Source organism: Oncorhynchus masou, chromosome 31 (genome assembly GCF_036934945.1).
Source record: "Oncorhynchus masou masou isolate Uvic2021 chromosome 31, UVic_Omas_1.1, whole genome shotgun sequence".
NCBI lineage: Eukaryota > Metazoa > Chordata > Actinopteri > Salmoniformes > Salmonidae > Oncorhynchus > Oncorhynchus masou.
The window spans coordinates 47,947,942-47,972,694 of NC_088242.1; the positions used below are offsets into that span (position 1 = coordinate 47,947,942).

The window sequence follows — 24,753 nt, forward strand, 5'->3', positions numbered from 1 at the left end:
CGGCCCATCAGGAAGTCCAGGATCCAGTTGCAGAGTGAGGTGTTTAATCCCAGGGTCCTTAACTTATTGATGAGCTTTGAGGGCGCTAGGGTGTAAAAAGCTGCACTGTAGTCAATTAATAGCATGTTCCTTGGTGTTCCTACTGTCCAGCTGGGAAAGGGCAGTGTTGAGTGCAATAGAGATTGTTTGCTTATGGCTGAATACAGCTCATTCAATGCTATCTTGGTGCCAGCCTCTGACTGTGGTGGTATGTAAACAGCTACAAAGAATATAGACGAGAACTTTTTCGGTTGGTAATGTGGTCTGCAGGTTATCATGAGAAACTACTTCAGGCGAGCAATGGCTCGAGACTTCCTTAGATATCGTGCACCAGCTGTTGTTTACAAAAATACATAGACCGCCGCCCCTTGTCTTACCAGATGCCGCTGTTCTATCCTGCCTGTACATCATATAACCAGCCAGCAATATGTTGATATCGTCGTCGTTCAGCCACGACTCCGTGAAGCATAAGATGTTACAGTTTTTAATATCCTGTTGGTAGTTTAATCTTCCCAATAACTTGTCCATTTCATTGTCCAAAGTTTTCATGTTTGCGAGCAGAATTGAGGGGAGTGGGGGTATATTTGATCGCCTCCTACTCCTCAGAAGGAAGCTCGCCGTCCGGCCTCTCTTTCTCCGCCTCCTCTTCACGCAGATCACTGGGGTCAGGGCCTGTTTCCATGGGAGCCGTATATCCTCCGCCTCAAGCTCGTCAGAGTCGAGAAAGAAGAAAATGCATTCTGCTAGACCGTGGTGAGTAATGGCAGTCCTGATGTTTAGAAGTTATTTTCGGTCATAAGAGACGATAGCGGCAACATTTTGTACAAAAATAAGTTACAATCAACGCAGATAAACAAACAAAAAAACAATCGTTGGGGGCACATAAACCTTCTGCCGCCATTTTACCTTGATGAGGTTCTACCGACTGGACGTCTATGCGCCCCTTGTTAGCGCATACAGTGCTTGTTTTCGGGACTTCTGAGGGTTGATCCTGTCTAGACTTGAGTTCAGAGAGTATATGAGCGCTATATCCCCAGAAGTAAACGACTGAACGAGTAATTGAAATGGAACTTAGGGTTACTTAACCTAACCCCGGTTCTCTGATATTAAGAGTGAGGTCTCTTTACGCTTTGTGTATGAAAGACGAACATGTACTTACAAGTGAAGATAAGAGCGGACTACGGCACCTTATATGGGAAGTGGAGTGGTCCACTATTGGCCGTTGCTCCTGTCTGTCTACGACAGACGTTGTGTGATTGGATCTTCCAGTCCATCATGAGTGATCTCGCTCATAATACACTGCTCAAAAAAATTAAGGGAACACTTATACAACACAATGTAACTCCAAGTCAATCACACTTCTGTGAAATCAAACTGTCCACTTAGGAAGCAACACTGATTGACAATACATTTCACATGCTGTTGTGCAAATGGAATAGACAACAGGTGGAAATTATAGGCAATTAGCAAGACACCTCCAATAAGGAGTGGTTCTGCAGGTGGTGACCACAGACCACTTCTCAGTTCCTATGCTTCCTGGCTGATGTTTTGGTCACTTTTGAATGCTGGCGGTGCTTTCACTCTAGTGGTAGCATGAGACAGAGTCTCCAACCCACACAAGTGGCTCAGTTAGTGCAGATCATCCAGGATGGTACATCAATGCGAGCTGTGGCAAGAAGGTTTGCTGTGTCTGTCAGCGTAGTGTCCAGAGCATGGAGGCGCTACCAGGAGACAGGCCAGTACATCAGGAGACGTGGAGGCGGCCGTAGGAGGGCAACAAAACACCAGCAGGACCGCTACCTCCGCCTTTGTGCAAGGAGGAGTAGGAGGAGCACTGCCAAAGCCCTGCAAAATGACCTCCAGCAGGCCACAAATGTGCATGTGTCTGCTCAAACGGTCAGAAACAGACTCCATGAGGGTGGTATGAGGGCCCGACGTCCACAGGTGGGGGTTGTGCTTACAGCCCAACACCGTGCAGGACGTTTGGCATTTGCCAGAGAACACCAAGATTGGCAAATTCGCCACTGGCACCCTGTGCTCTTCACAGATGAAAGCAGGTTCACACTGAGCACATGTGACAGACGTGACAGAGTCTGGAGACGCAGTAGAGAACGTTCTGCAGCCTGCAACATCCTCCAGCATGACCGGTTTGGCGGTGGGTCAATCATGGTGTGGGGTGGCATTTCTTTGGGGGGCCGCACAGCCCTCCATGTGCTCGCCACAGGTAGCCTGACTGCCATTAGGAAACGAGATGAGATTCTCAGACCCCTTGTGAGACCATATGCTGGTGCGGTTGGCCCTGGGTTCCTCCTAATGCAAGACAATGCTAGACTTCTTGTGGCTGGAGTGTGTCAGCAGTTCCTGCAAGAGGAAGGCATTGAGGAAGGCATTCCCCAGACCTGAATCCAATTGAGCACATCTGGGACACCATGTCTCGCTCCATCCACCAACGCCACGTTGCACCACAGACTGTCCAGGGGTTGGCGGATGCTTTAGTCCAGGTCTTGGAGGAGATCCCACAGGAGACCATCCGCCACCTCATCAGGAGCATGCCCAGGCGTTGTAGGGAGGTCATACAGGCACGTGGAGGCCACACACACTACTGAGCCTCAGTTTGACTTGTTTTAAGGACATTACATCAAAGTTGGATCAGCCTGTAGTTTGGTTTTCCACTTTCATTTTGAGTGTGACTCCAAATCCAGTCCTCCGTTCATTCATTCAGATCTAGGATGTGTTATTTTAGTGTTCCCTTTATTTTTTTGAGCAGTGTGTAATAGAACCGGGTTATGTTAAGTTATTTTTAGTATGCAGTTAGACTGCAGCTCTGCAGCAGCATACAGCTCTGCTCTTTCCTTCTCATTCTTTTCTTTCACTCTCTGTCTGTTGCTATCCTCTCTCTCTCTCTTTCTGTCACTATCCTCTCTCTCACACACTGTATGTCGCGATCCTCTCTCTCTCTGTCTGGCCTTATCCTTTCTCTCAAACACAAACACTCTGCTTTCTCTCCTTCTCTCTCCTCTCCCTCCTGATGTCTTTCAGGAATATTACCGCAGCTGTACTGTACTCGTGAAGCAAAGTAGCTCAGTTGTAGTTAATTTCCCTCTTCTGTAGAACTAAATCATTATGAGAGGAAGGAGAGGATGAAATGAGGTCAAAGTACTAAAGGAAAGATTTAGGGAAAGGGAGGAGATGAGAGCATGAGTCCAAATTCACATACACATCCTCATTTACACTGTATCATGAAGACAACACACCCACACACACCCACACACCCAGCCAGACACACACACAAACACCCATATACAGACACAAACACAAACACAAACACACACACAAAGTGTCAAGGGATGTGAGGGAAGTTGTTGGGGTGAGGAAGTGGAGGAACATGTTGTATTATTAATGTTGAAATGCATTCTGGGTAACTGTGCAGTCAGCTCATTTTCTACCTTCTTCTACTGCCACAGCATCAACTCAAAGACACACACTCTAACGCATGCACACACACACACACAAACACACTCTCACGCACGCACGCACACACACACTCTCAAGCACGCGCACACACACACACAGCACACACACATACACCTCATCCAAGTTGAAAATCAGGGAGATTCTTCCCCTTGGGTGAAAACCAAACCGCGATCAAGCCAAAGCTGCTTAATATTGAAGATGGAGAGGCGAAGGGGTGAAAGTCAAATTCAAAGCAGCACATTTGTGCATGGTCTGCGTGTCTCTTCAGTGTGTGTGTGTGTACTATGCATGGAGTTTATGAATATGTCATGTAGCAGAACAAGACTAACTAACAGGCTAGCTTAGCCCGGACTGTCAGTTCACTGACCATCACACATATAGAAGACAGCAGGGAAAGACTTAGAGGAATGATTTCATACCATCAACCTCCTGTTACTCTTAGCTTCTGGCAAAACGTTTCAGCCTTGTTGCTGTTGTGCAACTGACTAGGTATCCACTTTCCCTCTGCGAGCTTGCAGATATAAACTCTTGTGGTTCCCAGGAGAGCAGAGGTCTGGGATCGATAGATGAATGCATTAATAGAAAACAGGGTGATGATAGAAGGGCAAAGACTTAATAAAGCACTGGAAATAATATTTGTTTTTTCTCTATCATTCTCTCTCTCTCCTAACCCTCCTTATCCCACTACTTTCCTTCGCTATACCCCTACTCTTCATTTTTCTCTTCCTCTCCTCCCACCTCTCATCCCCTCCTACTCCTCTCCTCTGTTCACCCCTTCTCCCCCCTCCTCCTCTCCTCCCCCCCTTCAGGTGTGTGTCTGGTGATGGGCTGTATAATCTACCCTGATGGCTGGGACAGTGATGAGGTGCGGAGGATGTGCGGTGAGCAGACAGACAAGTACTCCCTGGGAGCGTGCTCCATGCGTTGGGCTTACATCCTGGCTATCATGGGGGTCCTGAATGCCCTCATGCTCTCCTTCCTGGCCTTCGTACTGGGCAACAGGCAGGACGGACTCATGACCGAGGAACTGCTGGCCGAGAGCAAGGGTAATACTGGAGAATAGTCAATGCAGTTCATTAGGATCCGTAAACACTATTGCTCCACCATACCTTTATTTGACTAGTTACTTGACAATGTCTTGATCAAAAGTGGTAGGGAACTATCCAAATAAAGGTATGGTGGAGCAATAGGAGCATTTTGGAGCAAATCATGTGCTGTGCGGTTCCTATAAGGAGTGTAGAAGACACTGAATACACTGCAAGCAAGCAGCACACAAACAGGACACAGAGACACACACACACACACACACACACACACTGTCGTGACGTGACTTTCATTAATCTGACGACTGTTATTCATTTCATCAACTAACTATGTTTAATTTATACTCAATTAAATGAATCATGTAACAATTAACTCATTAGGAATTTGGGGCACCAAAGGAAAAGTTGTTTCATGAGTTACCGTTTCCCGAATTAACTAAAGAATATATGGATATCATTACAGTCACTAAATAATAATTTCCTCATATCATTCTCGTTCTGAACGTCGTTGATCTGCACAAACCCGGGTCTCACTGATCATTCCATACCACACATTGATTTGATAATTTATTTACTAACACTAAATGATAACATAGGATACACACACACACACGGTATAGGTTATTGATTGTAAACTTAATACGACGACAACAAGTCCCTGGCGGTCTAACGCAATATGACACTTGTTACACAAGATGGAGAGTTAAAAAGAGAGCGAAAGAGGGGGAGAGAAATAGAAGCAACACTTGGATACATTTGGGAACTATGCTCACAGTCATCGTAATACCATGCCCCGAACTGCCTCTCTTTTGGGCAAGAAGTAATGCATGTATTTACGTGTTGAAGATCTTCATCGGGTATCTCTGCCGGGCCCAGGCCTTCGTGGGCAGGGTTTCACTTGGTGAGGAGGGTTCAATTGGGCCTTCTTATTTCGGATGGCCTTCTCCTTTTTGTTCTCTGGTGTAAGTCTCTGATTGTCCACAAGAGGTCACAATGTCCATCATGTCTGTTTACTTGCACCCATTCTGGAAGAGTGGTCTCCTGAGGACGGCTAATCAGCCGTGTTGATGATCCCAGATTGGTGAAAGCAGTGTAGGAAACAATGATTTGAAGAGAAGAACCGGATGGTCCTACTTAAAATCACCTTCTTAGATACAGTTCAGTTACTCGACCATAGCATTGATTGTTAAGGGGTTATTTTGTCTTCTTCAACCTCATGTTGCATTCCGGGGTCGTGACTATCGTAGACCTCGCTGCAGCTGTGGTCCGTTTTAGTTTGTTCATTCTTAACTCAATCTTGTTATACCCTCGGGGAAAACAGGGGGGTTCGTCATTCACACATGCTCTCTGGGCTACTCTCTGGGGGGGGGGGGGGTAGTTACGAGGCAAGGTATCAGAATTACTATGATCTCGTTACAAAACTAAAATCACAAAAATATTATTTTTATCCTTGATATTTTCTACACAATGTAAAGAATGTAAACCTAATAAACACATTGTAAAAGCTCTTGAAGTTAAAATGTATTCGTTATAACATGTTTATAATCATTTTAATGACATCACAAAATAGACATACATTTTCAATATTCCATTCGAACGTTGAAATATAATGTCCCAGTGTCCATTGTTTGAAGTTTTTAGGCGGCAAACTCTTCTGTAACACAAAGAGACATTCCATTCGCCCACATTAGACCCCAAAAGGAATCATCGGCTGCCTAAAATTTGCAATTGACGTGAGGTGCCATAAAAACCCCTCATATTGACGCTAATCCACCGTAACCTGATCCTTGGATCCTCACAGGAGAGTCATGACAACACACACACACACTCATGTGCGGATGCATGCTAAAACACACACATATATGAGAGTACGCTCTTAGAAATAAAATGTGGTAAGTAGAACCGTGCCTTCAGAAAGTATTCACACCCTTTTACTTTTTCCACATTTTGTTGAGATTTTGTGTCACTTATCTACCTACATACAATACACCATAATGTCAAAGTGCACATTTCTTTGTAGAACATTTTAGAAATTAATTAAAATGAAAAGCTGAAATGGGCAATAAGTATCCAACCCCTTTGTTATGGCAAGCCTAAATAAGTTCAGGAGTGAGTCCATGCATAATAAGTTGCATGAACTTATTCCGTGTTCTATAATAGAGGTTCATGTGATTTTTGAATGACTTCACCATCTCTAGAACCCCACACATACCTGTAAGGTCCCTCAATCGAGTAGTGAATTTCAAGCATAGATTCAACCACAAAGACTAGGGAGGATTTTTTAATGTTTTGCAAAGAAGGATACCTATTGGTAGATTTGTAATATCAAGAAAAGCAGATGCTGCGTATCCCTTTGAGCATGGTGAAGTTATTCATTAGGCTTTGGATGGTGTCAATACACCCAGTCACTACAAAGATACAGGCTTCCTTCCTCACGCAATACTAACCCTAAATGACATAGTGAAAAGAAAGAAGCTTGTACAGAATACAATTATTCCAAAACATGTATCCTGTTTGCAACAAAGCAATTCAACATGAACTGCGTAACTATGTGTGTATAGGTGTTTTTGAAGACCCCTCTGGCAAGAATGCAGTATTTGTTGTTGTTGATTTGAAGATGATATCCAAGAAACCCCAGCTCTCATTGTTATTCGCAGCTGGGATGAAGTAGCATCAACATTCGCTCTGAGACTTTGTGGCTGTGTTATCTAGTGACAACACAAAAGTGTAGGGAAATTTGAGACTGTGCGATAACAGTTACGGACAAGATTGAAGGTAACTCAATTCCATTTGAGCAACAATGTCTTCAGAAAAGGTACACATTTTTTATACATGTTATAATATTTACGTTGTCAGCCAGAAAGGTAGATAACGTGAGACAAAGGAAGGGAGAGAGAGAGAGACACAGCTGCGTGTGAGCTGTTGAGCTGCGTTTCAGCATGTTGTTTTACCCCAAAAAATTATTTGAAGTTAGATAAACTTGGATTTTATGACAGGGACTTATACAGGATACTACCCTTCACAGCATAACCTTCACTCCAGATTCAAAACTCCAAACCTACAACCTAATTTTGGACAAAATTACCTGGAAGGATTACAACAACCAAGGATTCATTTTCCCTGGCAAAACAGAGGGCGCTCTGGCAAACAAACAGCACCTGAGGACACCTTCCAACCTGGAACTGAGACAGGGGCAGCAGGGTAGCCTAGTGGTTAGAGCATTGGACTAGCAACCGAAAGGTTGCAAGTTCAAACCCCCAAGCTGACAAGGTCCAGTGAAGTGAGAGGTGTTGATGCCTTTGAGCCCAACAAATGTCAGGAGTCTCACAGGTTACCCCACCCAAATCCAGAGCTCTCTCCCACTGTTCAGAGACCATCCACTGACATTTTATACAAGAAATCTGCCTCCAGAAATAAAAGCTTCTCCGAAGTGGGTGTGACACCTACTCCCGTTGCCTGCTACACTGCTGCTTGGATTCCACCTGGCGATCTATTTGCCCTGGCTTGTCTCCCCCTGTCTGGTACAGGTACCCCCGCCACACTCCCCCCTCTCTACCGAGCCCTCGCTCGCCTCCAGGACACAGGCACTGTTGGGGCGAGTGACTCTGAACTTACGATGGCTAGCCCCATGTTATATATTTTTCCTTGTGCATTTTGCTATTTTCCTTATAACTCCTGCATGCATTGCTGACAATTAACTTTTTTATTTACCCAACCTGTGGGACAGACTATGTTAGGTCCCACACTCAGGACTCTGACTCTCTATTGGTTACATAGACTTTTGGCCTCCCATCCTATTCTAACCACCTCTCGCCAGCTTTGTATTCATGTTACCTGATGAAATTGCTGTACAGTAGAATCATGTTGCCATCTAATGAACATTCAAATGTCATAAATCAACACTGCAGAGCTCTCCCTGTCCTCGGCAGAGCCTTGATTGTATTACTGTTGATGATATCTGGAAATGTGCATGTACACCCTGTCCTATCTACTGTTGCTAGCCCAAATTCTGATATCTGCTTCTTTGATTTCTGCTCTCGTAAAAGCCTGGGTTTTCTGCACATTAACACTAGAAGCTTATTACCTAAAATGGATCAATTGAAAGTGTGGGTTCACAGCTCCAATATGTTGGAGACGTGGTTAAGGAAGAGTGTTTTGGATACTGATGCTAAACTTTCTGGTTATAACCTTTTTTGGCAAGACAGATCTTCCAAAGTTCGGAGAGTGGCAATCTTTACCAAGGATCACCTTCAGTGCTTGGTTGTCTCCACCAAGTCTGTCCCCAAACCATTTGATTTACTGGTTTTAAGCAATACACTTTAACCTCTAGCGTCGAGCAATCCCGTATCCGGGAGTGTAATCATAGCCTCAAGCTCATAACGCAACGTTTCCTATTCATGAAAATCGCAAATGAAATGAAATAAATATATTGAAACACAAGCTTAGCCTTTTGTTAACAACACTGTCATCTCGGATTTTCAAAATATGCTTTTCAACCAAAGCTACACCAGCATTTGTGTAAGAGTATTGATAGCCTAGCATAGCATTAAGCCTAGCATTCAGCAGGCAACATTTTCACAAAAACAAGAAAAGCATTAAAATAAAATAATTTACCTTTGAAGAACTTCGGATGTTTTCAATGACAAGACTCTTAGTTAGATAGCAAATGTTCATTTTTTCAAAAAAGATTATTTGTGTAGATGAAACAGCTCCGTTTTGTTCATCACGTTTGGCGAAGAAAAATACCGGAAAATGCAGTCACTTACAACGCCAAACTTTTTTCCAAATTAGCTCCATAATATCGACAGAAACATGGCAAACGTTGTTTAGAATCAAACCTCAAGATGTTTTTCACATATTGTCACGCCCTGGTCTATATTTATTATGTTATCTTCATTTATTGAGTCAGGCCAGGGTGTGACATGGGTTTATTTGTAGTGTGTTTCGTCTTGGGGTTGTGTGGGGTGTACAGATTGGTCTATGGCTGCCTGAGGCGGTTCTCAATCAGAGTCAGGTGATTATCGTTGTCTCTGATTGGGAACCATATTTAGGTAGCCTGGGTTTCACTGTGTGTTTGTGGGTGATTGTTCCTGTCTCTGTGTTTGTTACACCAGTCAGGGCTGTTTTGGTTTTCGACGTTTGTTGTTTTGTATTGTTCGTGTTTTTCATCATTAAAGATGTATCGAACAAATCACGCTGCATTTTGGTCCGATCCTTATTCCACCTCTTCGTCAGAGAAGGAGGTAGAAGAAAGCCGTTACAGAATCACCCACCACAAACGGACCAAGCAACGTGTTAACAGGCAGGAGCCACAGGAGAAGTAACAAAGGCAGCAACAGCGGCGCAATGAGGAAAGGACATGGGAACAGTTTCTGGACTACACTACGTGGGAAGAAATAGACAGGTGGGCGGCCGACCCAGGAGGAGTGCCCGAGCCCGCCTGGGATTCGCTGGAGCAGTGCGAAGAGGGGTATAGAAAAATGGAGTTGTTGAAGCAAGCACGGCGGCGCGATAGGAAGCCCGGGAGTCAGCCCCAAAAATTTATTGGGAGGAGGCTAACAGGGAGTATGGCTACGCCAGGTAGGAGACCTGCGCAAACTCCCTGTGCTTACCGGGGGGCTAGAGGGACCGGGCAGGCACCGTGTTATGCTGTGGTGCGCACGGTGTCTCCAGTGCGGGTGCATAGCCCGGTGCGTTCTATTCCAGCTCCGCGTATTGGCCGGGCTAGATTGAGCGTCGAGCCAAATGCCACGAAGCCGGCTCTACGCATCTGGTCCCCAGTGCGTCTCCTTGGGCCAGCTTATATGGCACCAGCCTTACGCTCGGTATACCCGTTTCGCCTGCATAACCCAGTGCGGGCTATTCCACCATGCCGAACTGGCAGAGGGACCGGGAGTATTCAACCAGGTAAGGTTGGGCAGGCTTGGTGCTCAAGAGCTCCAGTGCACCTGCACGATCCGGTCTACCCAGTACCACCTTCACACCCCAGCCCTCCGGTGGCAGCTCCCCGCACCAGGCTTCCTGTGCGTGTCCTCGGCCCAGTACCACCAGTGCAAGCACCACGCATCAGACCTACTGTGCGCCTCGCCTCTCCAGCGCTGCCGGAGCCTTCCTCCTCTCCTGTGCTGCTGGAGCCTCCCGCCTGTTTAGCGCTGCCAGAGCCTTCCGCCTCTACAGCGTTGCCGGAGTCAGCTGCCAGTCTGCATGGAGCAGCCAGAGCTGCCAGTCTGCATGGAGTAGCCAGAGCTGCCAGTTTGCATGGAGCAGCCAGAGCTGCCAGTCTGCATGGAGCAGCCAGAGCTGCCAGTCTGCATGAAGCAGCCAGTCTGCATGGAGCTGCCAGTTTGCATGGAGCTGCCAGTCTGCATGGAGCTGCCAGTCTGCATGGACCTGCCAGTCTGCAAGGAGCTGCCAGTCTGCATGGAGCTGCCAGTTTGCATGGAGCTGCCAGTCTGCATGGAGCTGCCAATCTGCATGGAGCTTCCAGTCCGCAAGGAACTGCCAGTCTGCAAGGAGCTGCCAGTCTGCAAGGAGCTGCCAGAGCTGTTAGTCTGCATGGAGCAGCCAGAGCTGTCAGTCTGCAGGAAGCCGCCAGAGCTGTCAATCTGCATGGAGCAGCCAGAGCCGCCAGTCAGCGTGGAGCAGCCAGAGCCGTCAGTCTGCCAGGATCCGCTAGTCAGCCAGACTCTTCCAGATCTGCCAGTCAGCCAGACTCTTCCAGATCTGCCAGTCAGCCAGACTCTTCCAGATCTGCCAGTCAGCCAGACTCTTCCAGATCTGCCAGTCAGCCAGACTCTTCCAGATCTGCAAGCCAGCCAGACTCTTCCAGATCTGTCAGTCAGCCAGACTCTTCCAGATCTGCCAGTCAGCCAGACTCTTCCAGATCTGCCAGTCAGCCAGACTCTTCCAGATCTGCTAGTCAGCCAGACTCTTCCAGATCTGCCAGTCAGCCAAACTCTTCCAGATCTGCCAGTCAGCCAAACTCTTCCAGATCTGCCAGTCAGCCAGACTCTTCCAGATCTGCCAGTCAGCCAGACTCTTCCAGATCTGCCAGTCAACCAGACTCTTCCAGATCTGCCAGTCAGCCAGACTCTTCCAGATCTGCCAGTCAGACAGACTCTTCCAGATCTGCCAGTCAGCCAGACTCTTCCAGATCTGCCAGTCAGCCAGACTCTTCCAGATCTGCCAGTCAACCAGACTCTTCCAGATCTGCCAGTCAGCCAGACTCTTCCAGATCTGCCAGTCAACCAGACTCTTCCAGATCTGCTAGTCAACCAGACTCTTCCAGATCCGCCAGTCAGCCAGGATCTGCCAGAACTGCCAGCCAGCCAGGATCTGCCGGATTCAACTACCTGGCTGGGCTTCCTCTCAGTGCTGGGCTTCCTCTGTCCCGAGCTGTCCCTCTGTCCCGAGCTGTCCCTCTGTCCCGAGCTGCTGCCCCGAGCTGCCCCTCTGTCCCGAGCTGTCCCTCTGTCCCGAGCTGTCCCTCTGTCCCGAGCTGCCCCTCTGTCCCGAGCTGCCCCTCTGTCCCGAGCTGCCCCTCAGTCCAGTGGGTTTCTGGGTGAGGACTATTAGGCCATGGTCGCGGCGAGGGTGTACAATCCTAGGACGCGAGGAGAGGGGACTAAGACATTCATAGAGTGGGTTCCACGTCCCGAGCCGGAGCCGCCACCATGGTCAGACGCCCACCCGGACCCTCCCTATTATTTTTGTTGTGCGTCCGGGAGTCCGCACCTTAGGGGGGGGGGTTCTGTCACGCCCTGGTCTATATTTATTATGTTATCGTCATTTATTGAGTCAGGCCAGGGTGTGACATGGGTTTATTTGTAGTGTGTTTCGTCTTGGGGTTGTGTAGGGTGTACAGATTGGTCTATGGCTGCCTGAGGCGGTTCTCAATCAGAGTCAGGTGATTATTGTTGTCTCTGATTGGGAACCATATTTATGTAGCCTGGGTTTCACTGTGTGTTTGTGGGTGATTGTTCCTGTCTCTGTGTTTGTTACACCAGTCAGGGCTGTTTCGGTTTTCGACGTTTGTTGTTTTGTATTGTTCGTGTTTTTCATCATTAAAGATGTATCGAACGAATCACGCTGCATTTTGGTCCGATCCTTATTCCACCTCTTCATCAGAGAAGGAGGTAGAAGAAACCCGTTACACATATCTATTCGATAATCTATCAGTGGTGGCAGTTGGCTTGTTATCAGAAGCAAACGGAAAAATACTGCAGCTGGAGATTGCGCAATAATTGCAAAGGAGGACACCAAGCGACCACCTGGTAGATGTAGTCTCTCATGGTCAATCTTCCAATGATATGCCTACAAATACGTCACAATGCTGCAGGCACCTTGGGGAAAACGTGGAAAACCTGAGCTGACTCCTAGCTCCTCCACAGCCATATAAGAAGTCATTGCCATGAGACGGTTTCAAAAAATGCGGCACTTCCTGAGTGGATTTTTATCTGGGTTTTTTCTGTAACATCAGTTCTGTGGCACTCACAGACAACATCTTTGCAGTTTTGGAAACGTCAGAGTGTTTTCTTTCCAAAGCTGTCAATTATATACATAGTCGAGCATCTTTTCGTGACAAAATATCTTGTTTAAAACGTGAACGTTTTTCATCCCAAAATTAAAATAGCGCCCCTATATCCAAGAAGTCAAAATAGCTCTACTTTGACTGTTGCTGGGTGTTATCATCCTCCATCAGCACTGGCCTATACCCTACCTGCCCTAAGCTCTCTCCTGGCCCCTTGCACTAAGTCTGAATTTGTCCTGATAGGTGACCCAGAAAATCTGGGTCAGATGGTTTAGACCCTTTCTTCTTTAAGGTTGCTGCCCCTATCATCACCAAGCCTATCTCTGACCTTTTTAACCTGTCTCTCCTCTCTGGGGAGGTTCCCATTGCTTGGAAGGCAGCCACTGTGCATCCTTTATTTAAAGGGGGAGATCAAGCTGATCTTACGTTATAGGCCTATTTCTATTTTGCCCTGTATATCAAACATGTTGGAAAAACTGACTGTCTTTCTTGATGTCTATAGTATTCTCTCTGGTATGCAATCTGGTTTTCGCTCAGGTTATGTTTGTGTCACTGCAAACTTAAAGGTCCTCAATGTCGTCACCATTGCCCTTGATTCTAAGCAATGTTGTGCTGCTATTTTTATTGACTTGGCCAAATATTTTGATATGGTAGACCACTCCATTATTTGGGCCGGCTAAGGAGTATTGGTGTCTCTGAGGGGCCTTTGGTCTGGTTTGCTATCTACCTCCCTCAAAGAGTGCAGTGTATAAAGTCAGAAAATCTGCCGTTTTAGACACTGCCTGTCACCAAGGGAGTACACCACGGCTCGATCCTAGGCCCCACGCTCTTCTCAATTTACATCAAAAACATAGCTCAGGCATTAGGAAGCTCTCTCATCCATTTGTATGCAGATGATAGTCTTATACTCAGCTGGCCCCTCCCCGGATTATGTGTTAAATGCTCTACAACAAAGCTTTCTTCGTGTCCAACAAGCTTTCTCTGCCCTTAACCTTGTTCTGAACACTTCCAAAACAAAAGGTAATATGGTTTGGTAAGAAGAATGCCCCTCACCCCACAGGTGTGATAACTACATCTGAGGCTTTAGAGCTTGAGGTAATCACCTCATACAAGTACTTGGGAGTATGGCTAGACTGTACACTGTCCTTCTCTCAGCACATATCAAAGCTGCAGGCTAAAGTTAAATCTAGACTTGGTTTCCCCTATCGTATTTGCTCCAGCTGCCAAACTAACCCTGATTCAGATGACCATCAGTACCCATGCTAGATTACGGAGACGTAATTTATAGATCGGCAGGTAAGGGTACTCTCGAGCGGCTAGATGTTCTTTACTATTTGGCCATCATATTTGCCACCAATGCTCCTTATAGGACACATCACTGCACTCTAAACTCTTCTGTAAACCGGTCATCTGGCCACTGGTTGATGGTTATTTATTTAAAAAACGTTGGCCTCATTCCAACATGTTGCTACCATGTTGTTGCCATGTTGTGTTGCTACCATGCTGTGTTGTCGTGTGTTGCTGACAGGCTATATTGTTGTCTGAGGTCTCTATTCATGTAGTGTTGTGTTGTCTCTCTTGTCGTGGTGTGTGTTTTGTCCTATATTTTTATTTATTTATTAGTATTTTTAATCCCAGCCCCCATCCTCACAGGATGCCTTTTATTTTGCCTTTTGGTAGGCTATCCTTGTAAATAAGAATTTAGAAGGACAGCCTTAACCTTTATTTCCTAGTTAAATAAAGGTTCAATTAAAAAAATAGCAATTTCAAGGTAGCTCGCGAACTTAGTTATTTGTAGCTAGCTACATGGTTGATAATCACTACCATGAGTTTCCCTGCCTGGTGCAAAATAACAATATGACCAGTGCCGACCTGTCATTCAGGGCTCTGCCCCAGATGTTTATATATATATATATTGGCCTGTTTTGCATGTTATTTTCGGAATAATACGTGTCACAAAACAATTTGCAAACATTGTAAAAAATAAATAAAGAGATATATCATACAAACATTGTCTCTTTTTTGCCCTCTTGACTAAGGCAGCTCCAAGAGGGAGGTGTTTCAGCCTAGGTTAGTGCCTTTTGTGGTGGTGGGGGAGGCAGCGGAATATACGGAGCATATGGCTTGGTAATGTTCTATAGTTGCGCCGTGATTGGCTCAATGTTCTGTCACTCGTGAGGACACTACATCACCTCAGAATTTACGGGGAGAGCTCTACAATTCTAGCCTCTTTGGCCATAGAGTTACATTAGAAGTTCCCATCCAAGAGGCTCAAGGTCATTGGGCACAGATACAATGATGTCAAATAACGTTATATCTAGAGTCGCTTTGATTGGACTGATCAACATCATTCTTTCAAAATCTTAGCTAGCAAGCTAGCAGTCATCATCATGAATCAAGTTGACAATCTACTGGCAAATCCTTTTCAATCCTTGTCTTATGAAGAGAAATAATGAGAAAAGTCGGCCCATAATAACGGCCCATGTTCTGAATTCTGTCGCTGTACATTTCAAAAGTGCTGAACAAATAGTTATTGACTACGTATGTCCTAACTCGCCCATTAATGTCTTAATCTAAATTATGGATTGCCTCTAATCCACTCATCGTCCCCTTATGTCATAGTTTGTTCATCTCAATTGTCTGTAATAACCACATTTGTTTCAACAAGTCAGCCATATCAGCTATGTTTTTTTTAAAGGCAGTAAATGTTGCTGAATGAACTGTCTCGCTGCCAGACAAGTCTCTGCTGATAGCCAGGTGTAGCAGTGGTAAGGTGTGGTCAGCTTTATGTAGGCCTTAACAGTTTATGGGCACCATTTGTCACCATTATACTGCAATGAATGTATTGTTTAGTGATGCGTTGTGTGGTGGCTTTGATTTACAACATTTACATTCTTTAATCACCACTGAAAATTATGATAGCTTTAGTACATTAGTTATCACACTTGCATAAAAAAGCTGCCTAAAAGGAAGAATTTTGACTGTCATAGCTCTTTATGGAAAATAACCTTGGATTTGGCAAGTCCTTTGCCTTTCTCTGACTCCTATACTAGCTAGCTAGCTAATAATATTATGGGCATGGCTCCTTGTCTTGATTCTTGAGAGCTATGGCTATGAAGGTGTGTATTGATTGTAAAAGTGTAAAAAAAGTAGCTCTCCATTCATAGAAAATAACATTGGTTTTGGCATGCATTCAATCCTTTGTCCTTCTGACTCCTAGCTATAATAGTTAGCTAATAACATCACTGAGAAAACCCATCACTCATTGTGCACACCACAAAATGTAGTGGAAAAATCCGACCCTACTGGGAAAATGAATATCAGTGAATACAGCAGTTCTCAGGCAAGCTAGGGGCGCACTATTGTCACTGTTGCATCACTTTGGATGACCACTAGCGACTTACACGGAACCAAAACCAGCTGCGTGCGTGCGCCATAGTGCATACATTTATTTTGTGCCCCGAAACGAGAAAACAACACGCAAGTTAAATATATCAAAACAAACTCTTAACCAATGACATACATTTGGGGACAGGTCGAAAAGCATTCAACATTTATGGTAATTTAGCTAGTTAGCTTGCACTTGCTAGCTAATTTGTCCTATTTAGCTAGATTGCTGTTGCTAGCTAATTTGTCCTGGGATATAAACATTAGGTTGTTATTTAACCTGAAATGCACAAGGTCCTCTACTCCGACAATTAATCCACACATAAAATGGCCAATCGAATCATTTCTAGTCATCTCTCCTCCTTCCATGCTTTTTCATCTTTGAACTTATATGGTGATTGGCATCTAAACTTTCATAGTATTACCACGACGAACGGAAAAATAGTTTGTCTTTCAATCACCCACGTGGGTATAACCAATGAGGAGATGGGAGAGGCAGGACTTGCAGCGCGATCTGCGTCAGAAATAGGAATGACTTCTATTTTAGCCCTTGGCAACGCAGACGCTCGTTGACGTGCGTGAGCAGTGTGGTTGCAATTTTGCAACGCGATCGGTGTAGTCAGGGTATTAGTGGAGCTTTTGAACATTAAAAAAATACAAAAAGTTACATATTGCAGCTTTAAGTACTACTGCAAAACATGTGGCAACTAAACTTACTTTTTGTCTTGAATACAAAGCGTTATGTTGTGGCCAAATCCAACTGATTACTACTGTTCATATTTTCCAGCATCATGTTATGGGTATGTTTGTCGTCGACAAGGACGAGGGAGGTATTTTTAGGATAAAAATAAACATAATGCAGCCATAAACATAAACAAATCCTAGAGGAAAACCTGATTCAGTCTGCTTTCCAACAGATGCTGGGAGACAAATTCACCTTTCAGCAGGGCAATAACTGAAACACAAGGTCAAATCAACACTGGAGTTTCTCACCAAGACGACTTTGAATGTTTCTGAGTCGCCTACTTACAGTTTTGACTTAAATTGGCCTGAAAATCAAATGGCTGTCTAGCAATGATCAACAATCAAGTTGACAGAGTTTGAAGAATTTTTTAAAGAATAATGACAAGAAGAAAAAAAGTGTAGTATGTGTTTCAATGAGACTTCTGCAATTTCTCTTTCTCTCTCACACACACACACACACACACACACACACACACACACACACACACACACACACACACACACACACACACACACACACACACACACACACACACACACACACACCAATCAGGCCTTTATGGTAGAGTGGCCAGGCGGAAGCCACTCCTCAGTAAAATAACCATGACAGCCCGCTTGGAGTTTTTCAACAGGCACCTAAAGGATTCTCAGACCATGAGAAACAAGATTATCTGGTACAATTTTTTATATTGATCACTTAGACCTGAATGCCAAGCGTCATGTCTGAAGGAAACCTGACACCATCACTACGGTGAAGCATGGTGATGGCAGCATCATGCTATGGGGATGTTTTTCAGCGGCAGGGAATGGGAGACTGGTCCAGAGTGCTCAGGACCTCAGACTGGGGCTTAGGTTCACCATCCAACAGGACAATGACCCTAAGCACACACCCAAGACAATGCAGGAGCGGCTTTGGGAAAAGTCTCTGAATGTCCTTGAGTGGTCCAGCCAGAGCCTGGACTTTAACCCGATCGGACTTGAACCCGATCTGGAGAGACCTGAAAATAGCTGTGCAGCGATGCTACCCATCCAAACTGACAGAGCTTGAAAGGATCTGCAGAGAAGATTGGGAGAAACTACCCAAATCAGGAGTGCCAAGCTTGTAGTGTCATACACAAGAAGACTCAAGGCTGTATTCGCTGCCGAAGGTGCTTCAACAAAGTACTGGGTAAAGGGTCTGAATAGTTATGTAAATGTAATATTATATGTAAAGTTTTTTTTTAAGTATAAATTTGATGAGGCAAAACATTTATGGGATTGATGAGGCAAAACAAATATTTGATTGATTTTAGAATAAGGCTGTAACGTAACAAAATGTGGAAAAAGTCAAGGGGTCTGAATACTTCCCAAATACATTGGGGAGGCAGGGTAGCCAAGTGGTTAGAGCGTTGGAATAGTAACCGAAAGGTTGCAAGTTCAAATCCCCGAGCTGACAAGGTACAAATCTGTTGTTTTGCCCCTGAACAGGCAGTTAACCCACTGTTCCTCGGCTGTCATTGAAAATAAGAATTTGATCTTAACTGACTTGCCTAGTAAAATAAAGGTACAAAGAAAGTACTGTATATGATTAATGTAATACCAGATACATGCACAAATATTCCCTTATAGGTACAGTTTTAAACATTCTCACATCTTCCTATCGTTTTACATTTAGCAGATTACCCACTCCTAAAGTTGAAGTTTAAACACTGAGGTAACCACTAATGCTCAGGCACTATTTAACAGAAAAACATTTACTATAAAAAGCTTATTCTGAACGGTTCTATGTAGAACTGTTCTTTCTTCCCAAATAATCGCCAACCAATGCTTTGTTCCAAAAGGGGTTCTTCAGATGAAAATGGTTCTTGATAGAACTCTATCCTTACGCAAACGACCCCGTTGGGGAATGGGATCCCTATGTAGGTTTTAATGGAACCAGACAACCGAGTGAGTGAGTGAGTGAGTGAGTGAGTGAGTGAGAGGTTAATTGCAGAAGTATCATTGGCATACTACACTCATGTGACACAATGCTGGTTGTTATAGATACTACACACACCACTTATCAGTGTATTTTTGCTAAAACAATCTCTATTTTTCTCTCTCCCCCACTGGCTCTATACCTCTCCCCTTCTCTTCTCGCACAGAAGCTGGGAATGCCTAAAACATCCATAGGTAAGTGATCCAAAATACAGTGAAACTGCCCTCACTGACAAACTACATTTTGGCTCCCAAAAACGTATCTATGATTTCAATTAGCAGTGGGGGCCACTTCGCATAAAACTATCATGTCCAATTTAATTGAATATGATTCCAACAGGCTTGATTGGCATGGAAATGTAATATATGTCCTCACTGTGCTATTGTGGGACTACAGAGGAAATGGGTCCTAAATTGATATGTCTGTGCCTAAACAATTTGATTTGTCACACCTTAACCATGTCCCCTTTTTTTCTCCCTCCCCCCCAGGTGTGTTTCCTAGTGTGTGTGTTCACCGCTCATCACTCTCCAGCTTTTTACCCATCATCCCCAGAAGAGGACAGCACACAATGGCTGTGGGAGAGAGAAGAAAGAGAGAGAGAGGGGGAGAAAGGAGGGAAGAGGAGGAGAAATGGATAGCTATGGAACTAGACGCCTCCACTCCATTCACACTTGCACGTTCACACTGTAATATTCCACCCCTCACCCTCTAGTTTATAATATATACTGTATCTGCCAATGATATGTACATACGTGTGTCTTTGTTGTCCGTCCTGCTCATAGTCCTAGCCCTATCGAGCGTCTCTACCCCACACTACTCCCTTATCACTGAGCCCGTAGAACCCCAGCAGAGACTGACAACCCTTACACAACCGATAATCAACCAAGACAGGGACAGAGACTTTGACTGACCATCTGAAGACGTATGGATTATCTGCAAGAATGTGGATGGGTTGTACTATGTTGAAGTATTATACTGATACAAATACACAAACACGGTAGTACAGTTGACACATACATAAATGCACGTGGGTGAGCAAATACACACACACACACACACACACACCTAAAGTCACACGTGAATACATATCCTTAGACTTTAACCTTGTAATAAATCCATACGCTAACACGTTGAGCAACAGTAGATATTGTATATTAGTGTACCATGCCATCTCCTGAGTATGTGTTTATGTTTTAGTTGTGAAAAGAAGGAAATTACCTATTCTCATCTAATATTGGGTGTAAATTTACGATATCTCAAAATAATGTGTGAACTCTTACAAACAAAACCTATCCCTCCTCCTCATTCTCCCCCTCTTCCTCAAAAGCCGTCTTTACTAGAGCACTGTTGTCTAACGTGAGTGGCTACAGTTACTGTATATAGATAATTAATTCTAGTTTTACAAAGTTGGGACTGAAATATATGTATAAATACTAAAATATAAAAGAAGCACTGTTGTTGGAATTCAGTTTGTTACTCCATTTCAAGCGTACGTCGTCGATGCCCAGCTCAGTTCGTTTTGCACACTACTTGCATTTGAGGAGAATCTCAATGTTTTGTAGTTTGTGGTATGGTATATTCTTATTCACTGTGATGGGGGAGGTATTTGACTGTATGTCTGCTCCATATCTTGTAGCTGTTGGGTGAATGCGTGTTTGTATGAGTGTGAATGAAGGGGGGTGGGGGTGGGTTGGTTCTTCTATCCTTGTGGGGCTCTAAAATCCCCAAAAGTCTCCATGACAGTAAAATAAGGAAAATTGTCCACAGGGGGGACACTTCCCATGTCCCCATGAGAACAAAGGCTATGTTAGGTTTAAGGTTAGGGTTATATTTAGTGTTAGCGGTTAAGAGTTAGGTTTTGGGTTAAGGAAAATATGATTTTTAATGGAAATCAATTTTAGGGCCCCACGAGGATAGAAGAACAAAACCTGTGTGTTTTTTAAATGCACCTTTTTAATGTACCAACACACCAGCCTCGTCTCATAACGACTCTTATACTATATAGTCCTGAACATACAAATGTATTTATTTCCCTCTCTCTTGATCTCTCTCATTCTCTCTCTATTGCACACTCCCTCTCTCTCCCCTTTCCATCTGTCTCTCTCTTTTTATCTCTCTCTGTCTCTCATGTTTTTATGAATGAGTGTGTTTGTCAAATTAACCTTTTTAATGTACCAACACATCAACTCTCTCTCTTCCATATTTTTTCAGTATGAGTATGTTTGTTAAATGCACCTTTTTAATGTACCAACACACCAGTCTCATCTCATAACGAGTCTTATACTATGTAGTCATGTACATATTTATTTATTTCCCTCTCTTGATCTCTCACTTTCTTTCTCTCTCATGTCTCTTTTTCAGTATGTGTTCATAATTCATTATGGGGACGTGCGGGTAATATTAATTGTGGAGAGGGTCATATGTAATAATTGATTGATTGATTAATCTAGAAGGCCTGGTGAGGTTATTTAAGTCCTATACCTCCATCATGAGCTGAGGGGAGGAAGAGCAAAAAGAGGGGGAGGAGAAAGGGGATGAATATGAGAAGGAAGAGGTGTGAGCTATAAGAGTGTTAATACTGTAGGAACGAAAGGCCTGTCCCAGCCTCTTCTGTATGTATTTATGTACCACCAATGTAAATATAAATATATTACAGATACCAAACATTAAGCAAATACATGGACGAGAAGGGTAACGGCAATGGAATAAACAAAGTTATTATAAAGAATATATGAATATGATTAATAAAGGTTTTCACTGTAGAACAATGGTGTGTTTGCCCAGTGTTTTTTCATGGATTTGCATAGATTTTGTGGGCAGTACTGATCACTGATCACTCCCGAGTTGGCGCAGCGGTCTAAGGCATTGCAAGAGGTGTCACTACAGACTCTGGTTCGATTCCAGGCTGTATCACATCTGGCCATGATTGAGAGTCCCAAAGGGCGGTGCACAATTGGCGCAGCGTCGTCGGGTTTGGCCGAGGTAGCCCGTCATTGTAAATAAGAATTTGTTTTTAACTGACTTGCCTAGCTAAATAAAATCATGTTATGGGACCTTTGGCACCCTATGCTGTCTAGTTATAGAAACTAGCACTATAGTCTACAGCTTATCATAACTCAGGCCAGCAGAACCTTATTAGAGATCGTGCCAATATGGCCTCCCATAGCATCAGCAATCCAGGGATTATATACAAAATTGATGTAAACAGGGTAAGAAAGCTATACACTTTTGTGTCTGTTCGACATAAGACACACAGTGCATATACAGCTTATCACTCAAGTGATTATGTATATAATCCCTGGATTGCTGATGCTATGGGAGGCCATATTGGCACGATCTCTGATATCAAGGTTCTGCTGATCTGAGTTAGAATACTATAGTATTTACCAAGAGAGTTTTCATCTATATTTTTCGTAGCTGTCTATTTACCACCACAAACCAATGCTGCATTGTTGGGAAGGGCCCGTAAGTAAAGCATTTCATTGTAATTCTACCGTGGTTGTTTATAAAGCATGTGACAATTAAAATGTAATTATAAAATATTTACCATGGTGGAGAAGTGTCAAGATGGAGGTGCAGTGGCTTCAAAACAGCGCCTCCTGTCAGTCATCTAGTGTATATGCACTGTGTGTACAAAACAAGAACACCACTTTTCTAATGTTGAGTTGCACTCTCCAACCCCCTTTTGCCCTCAGAACAGCCTTAATTTGTTGGGGCATGGAGTCTACAAGGAGTCGAAAGGGGTTCCACAGGAATGCTGGCCCACGTTGATGCCAATGCTTCCCACAGTTGTGTCAAGTTGACTGGATGTCATATGGGTTGTGGACCATTCTTGATAAACACAGGCAGAAAGAGCTGTCATCTTTGTGTATGAGGATATGCTACCTTTGAAACATAGGTGTGTGAGTGTGTGCGCTTGAAACATAGGTACTGGACCACGGACTGACAGACTCATGATCACATAGCAATACTGCAGGAACTCATGTCGGTTCCTCAATCTCAAAATCAATACAATTTAAGAGTGGGACTAGGCCGGGGACACTGAGGGGTGCACGTTTTGGTTTTTGCCCTAGCACTATACACACAGCCGATTCAAATAATCAAAGCTTGATAATGAGTTGATCATTTGAATCAGCTGTGTAGTGCTACAGCAAAAAAACTAAAACTAAATATGCACCCCTTTGGGTCCCGAGGACCGAGTTTGGGAAACACTGATATAGCCATGTCTGTCGTGTCCGTTTATGACTGCATGTCTGAGCGGCAAAAGCCCAGACCACCTTAGAGAATGTAAACTATGAAGCAGAGCACATGCAATGGAATTGTCCAATCAATCAGATTAAGAAATAGCTTCAACCAGAGATTAGCAGTGAGTCTGAAATCAACTTCACAACTTGTCACAAGGTATTCTGTTTCACAGAAAAGGTCTGTCATGTCAAGTCGATATGAATGGTTTGTTTGTTTATGTCTGAAAGAGAGAGAGAGGGAGATTATATCGAGCAGCTTTCTGCCCTTGTGTGGATACTATGCTTTATTTATTTATTTTAATTGTTACAGTAGGCTTACTTTTTATGTTCTCTGTAGGCCTGCCCTAACTACATGTACAGTGGTTGCTCAGCTAAACATTTTTCAATTATGCTGCGGGATTTAGAAGTAATTTGTGGTTTAGTACAGTGCTCTGCGTCACTACTTCATTGCTCCAGACCAGCGCAAGGTGGAGTTAGAGCACTGATTATGCTTTTGGGTCCCAAGGCAGCTGTCTACTGTTGTCTCTGATTGAGAACCATACTTAGGTAGCCTTTTCCCACCTGTGTCTTGTGGGTAGTTATTTTCTGTTTTGTGTGTCTGCACTAGACAGAACTTTTTCGTTTGTTCCGCTTTGTTACTTTTTGTTCTAGTGTTCAGTTTTATTAAAAATCATGAACATGTACCACGCTGCACATTTGTCCTCTTCTTCAAACAGCCGTTACACACGACTTCAGTATTTCTTACTAAAACTGTTGTTACTCTTAAGGTTTTTATTCTAAGAGAAACTTAGACTACAATTAGGTGTGGAAATGTTAGGATTATTTTGCTCTTACTGTAGCACTGTAGCCTACTACCAACCAGTGACATTTGTATAGAGGCTGAGTGGCGCAGTGGTCTAAGACAATGCGTCTCAGCGCAAACGACATTGCTACAAATGCTGGCTGTGACCGGGAGACCCATGAGGCGAAGGAAGACATTTAGTTTCTCTCCCTCTAAAAACAGAAATATATCATTATAAATAACAATAACAATGACATTATTTACCAATTAGTAACAATGTCTCACCCCTTGTTCTAGAATGGACTTTTTCTTGTTCATTTTAAATTATTTGAAAACAAAATCATCTCCAAAATATTGTTATTTAAAAAAAATGTGATTATTATTCATTTAGAATTACACTGCTCAAAAAAATAAAGGGAACACTAAAATAACACATCCTAGATCTGAATGAATGAAATATTTTTATTAAATACTTTTTATTTACATAGTTGAATGTGCTGACAACAAAATCACACAAATATTATCAATGGAAATCAAATTTATCAACCCATGGA

At 43.9% G+C, this 24,753-nt stretch overlaps 1 protein-coding gene across 2 annotated transcripts in view; it reads left to right on the plus strand.

The window, feature by feature from the left end:
- The window catches only part of LOC135524035 (LHFPL tetraspan subfamily member 3 protein-like), a 68,249-nt gene extending 46,307 nt beyond the window's left edge, over positions 1-21,942 (plus strand). Inside the window, exons 2-4 of one of the 2 annotated variants that reach the window (XM_064951170.1) lie at positions 4,323-4,559; positions 19,341-19,368; positions 19,663-21,942. In XM_064951170.1, the coding sequence (XP_064807242.1) occupies positions 4,323-4,559; positions 19,341-19,357 (254 nt within the window). In that variant the 3' untranslated portion in view covers positions 19,358-19,368; positions 19,663-21,942. The remainder of the gene's footprint in view (positions 1-4,322; positions 4,560-19,340; positions 19,369-19,662) is intronic. The other variant, XM_064951171.1, reaches the window with a different exon arrangement.
- The last annotated feature ends 2,811 nt before the right edge of the window (positions 21,943-24,753 follow it).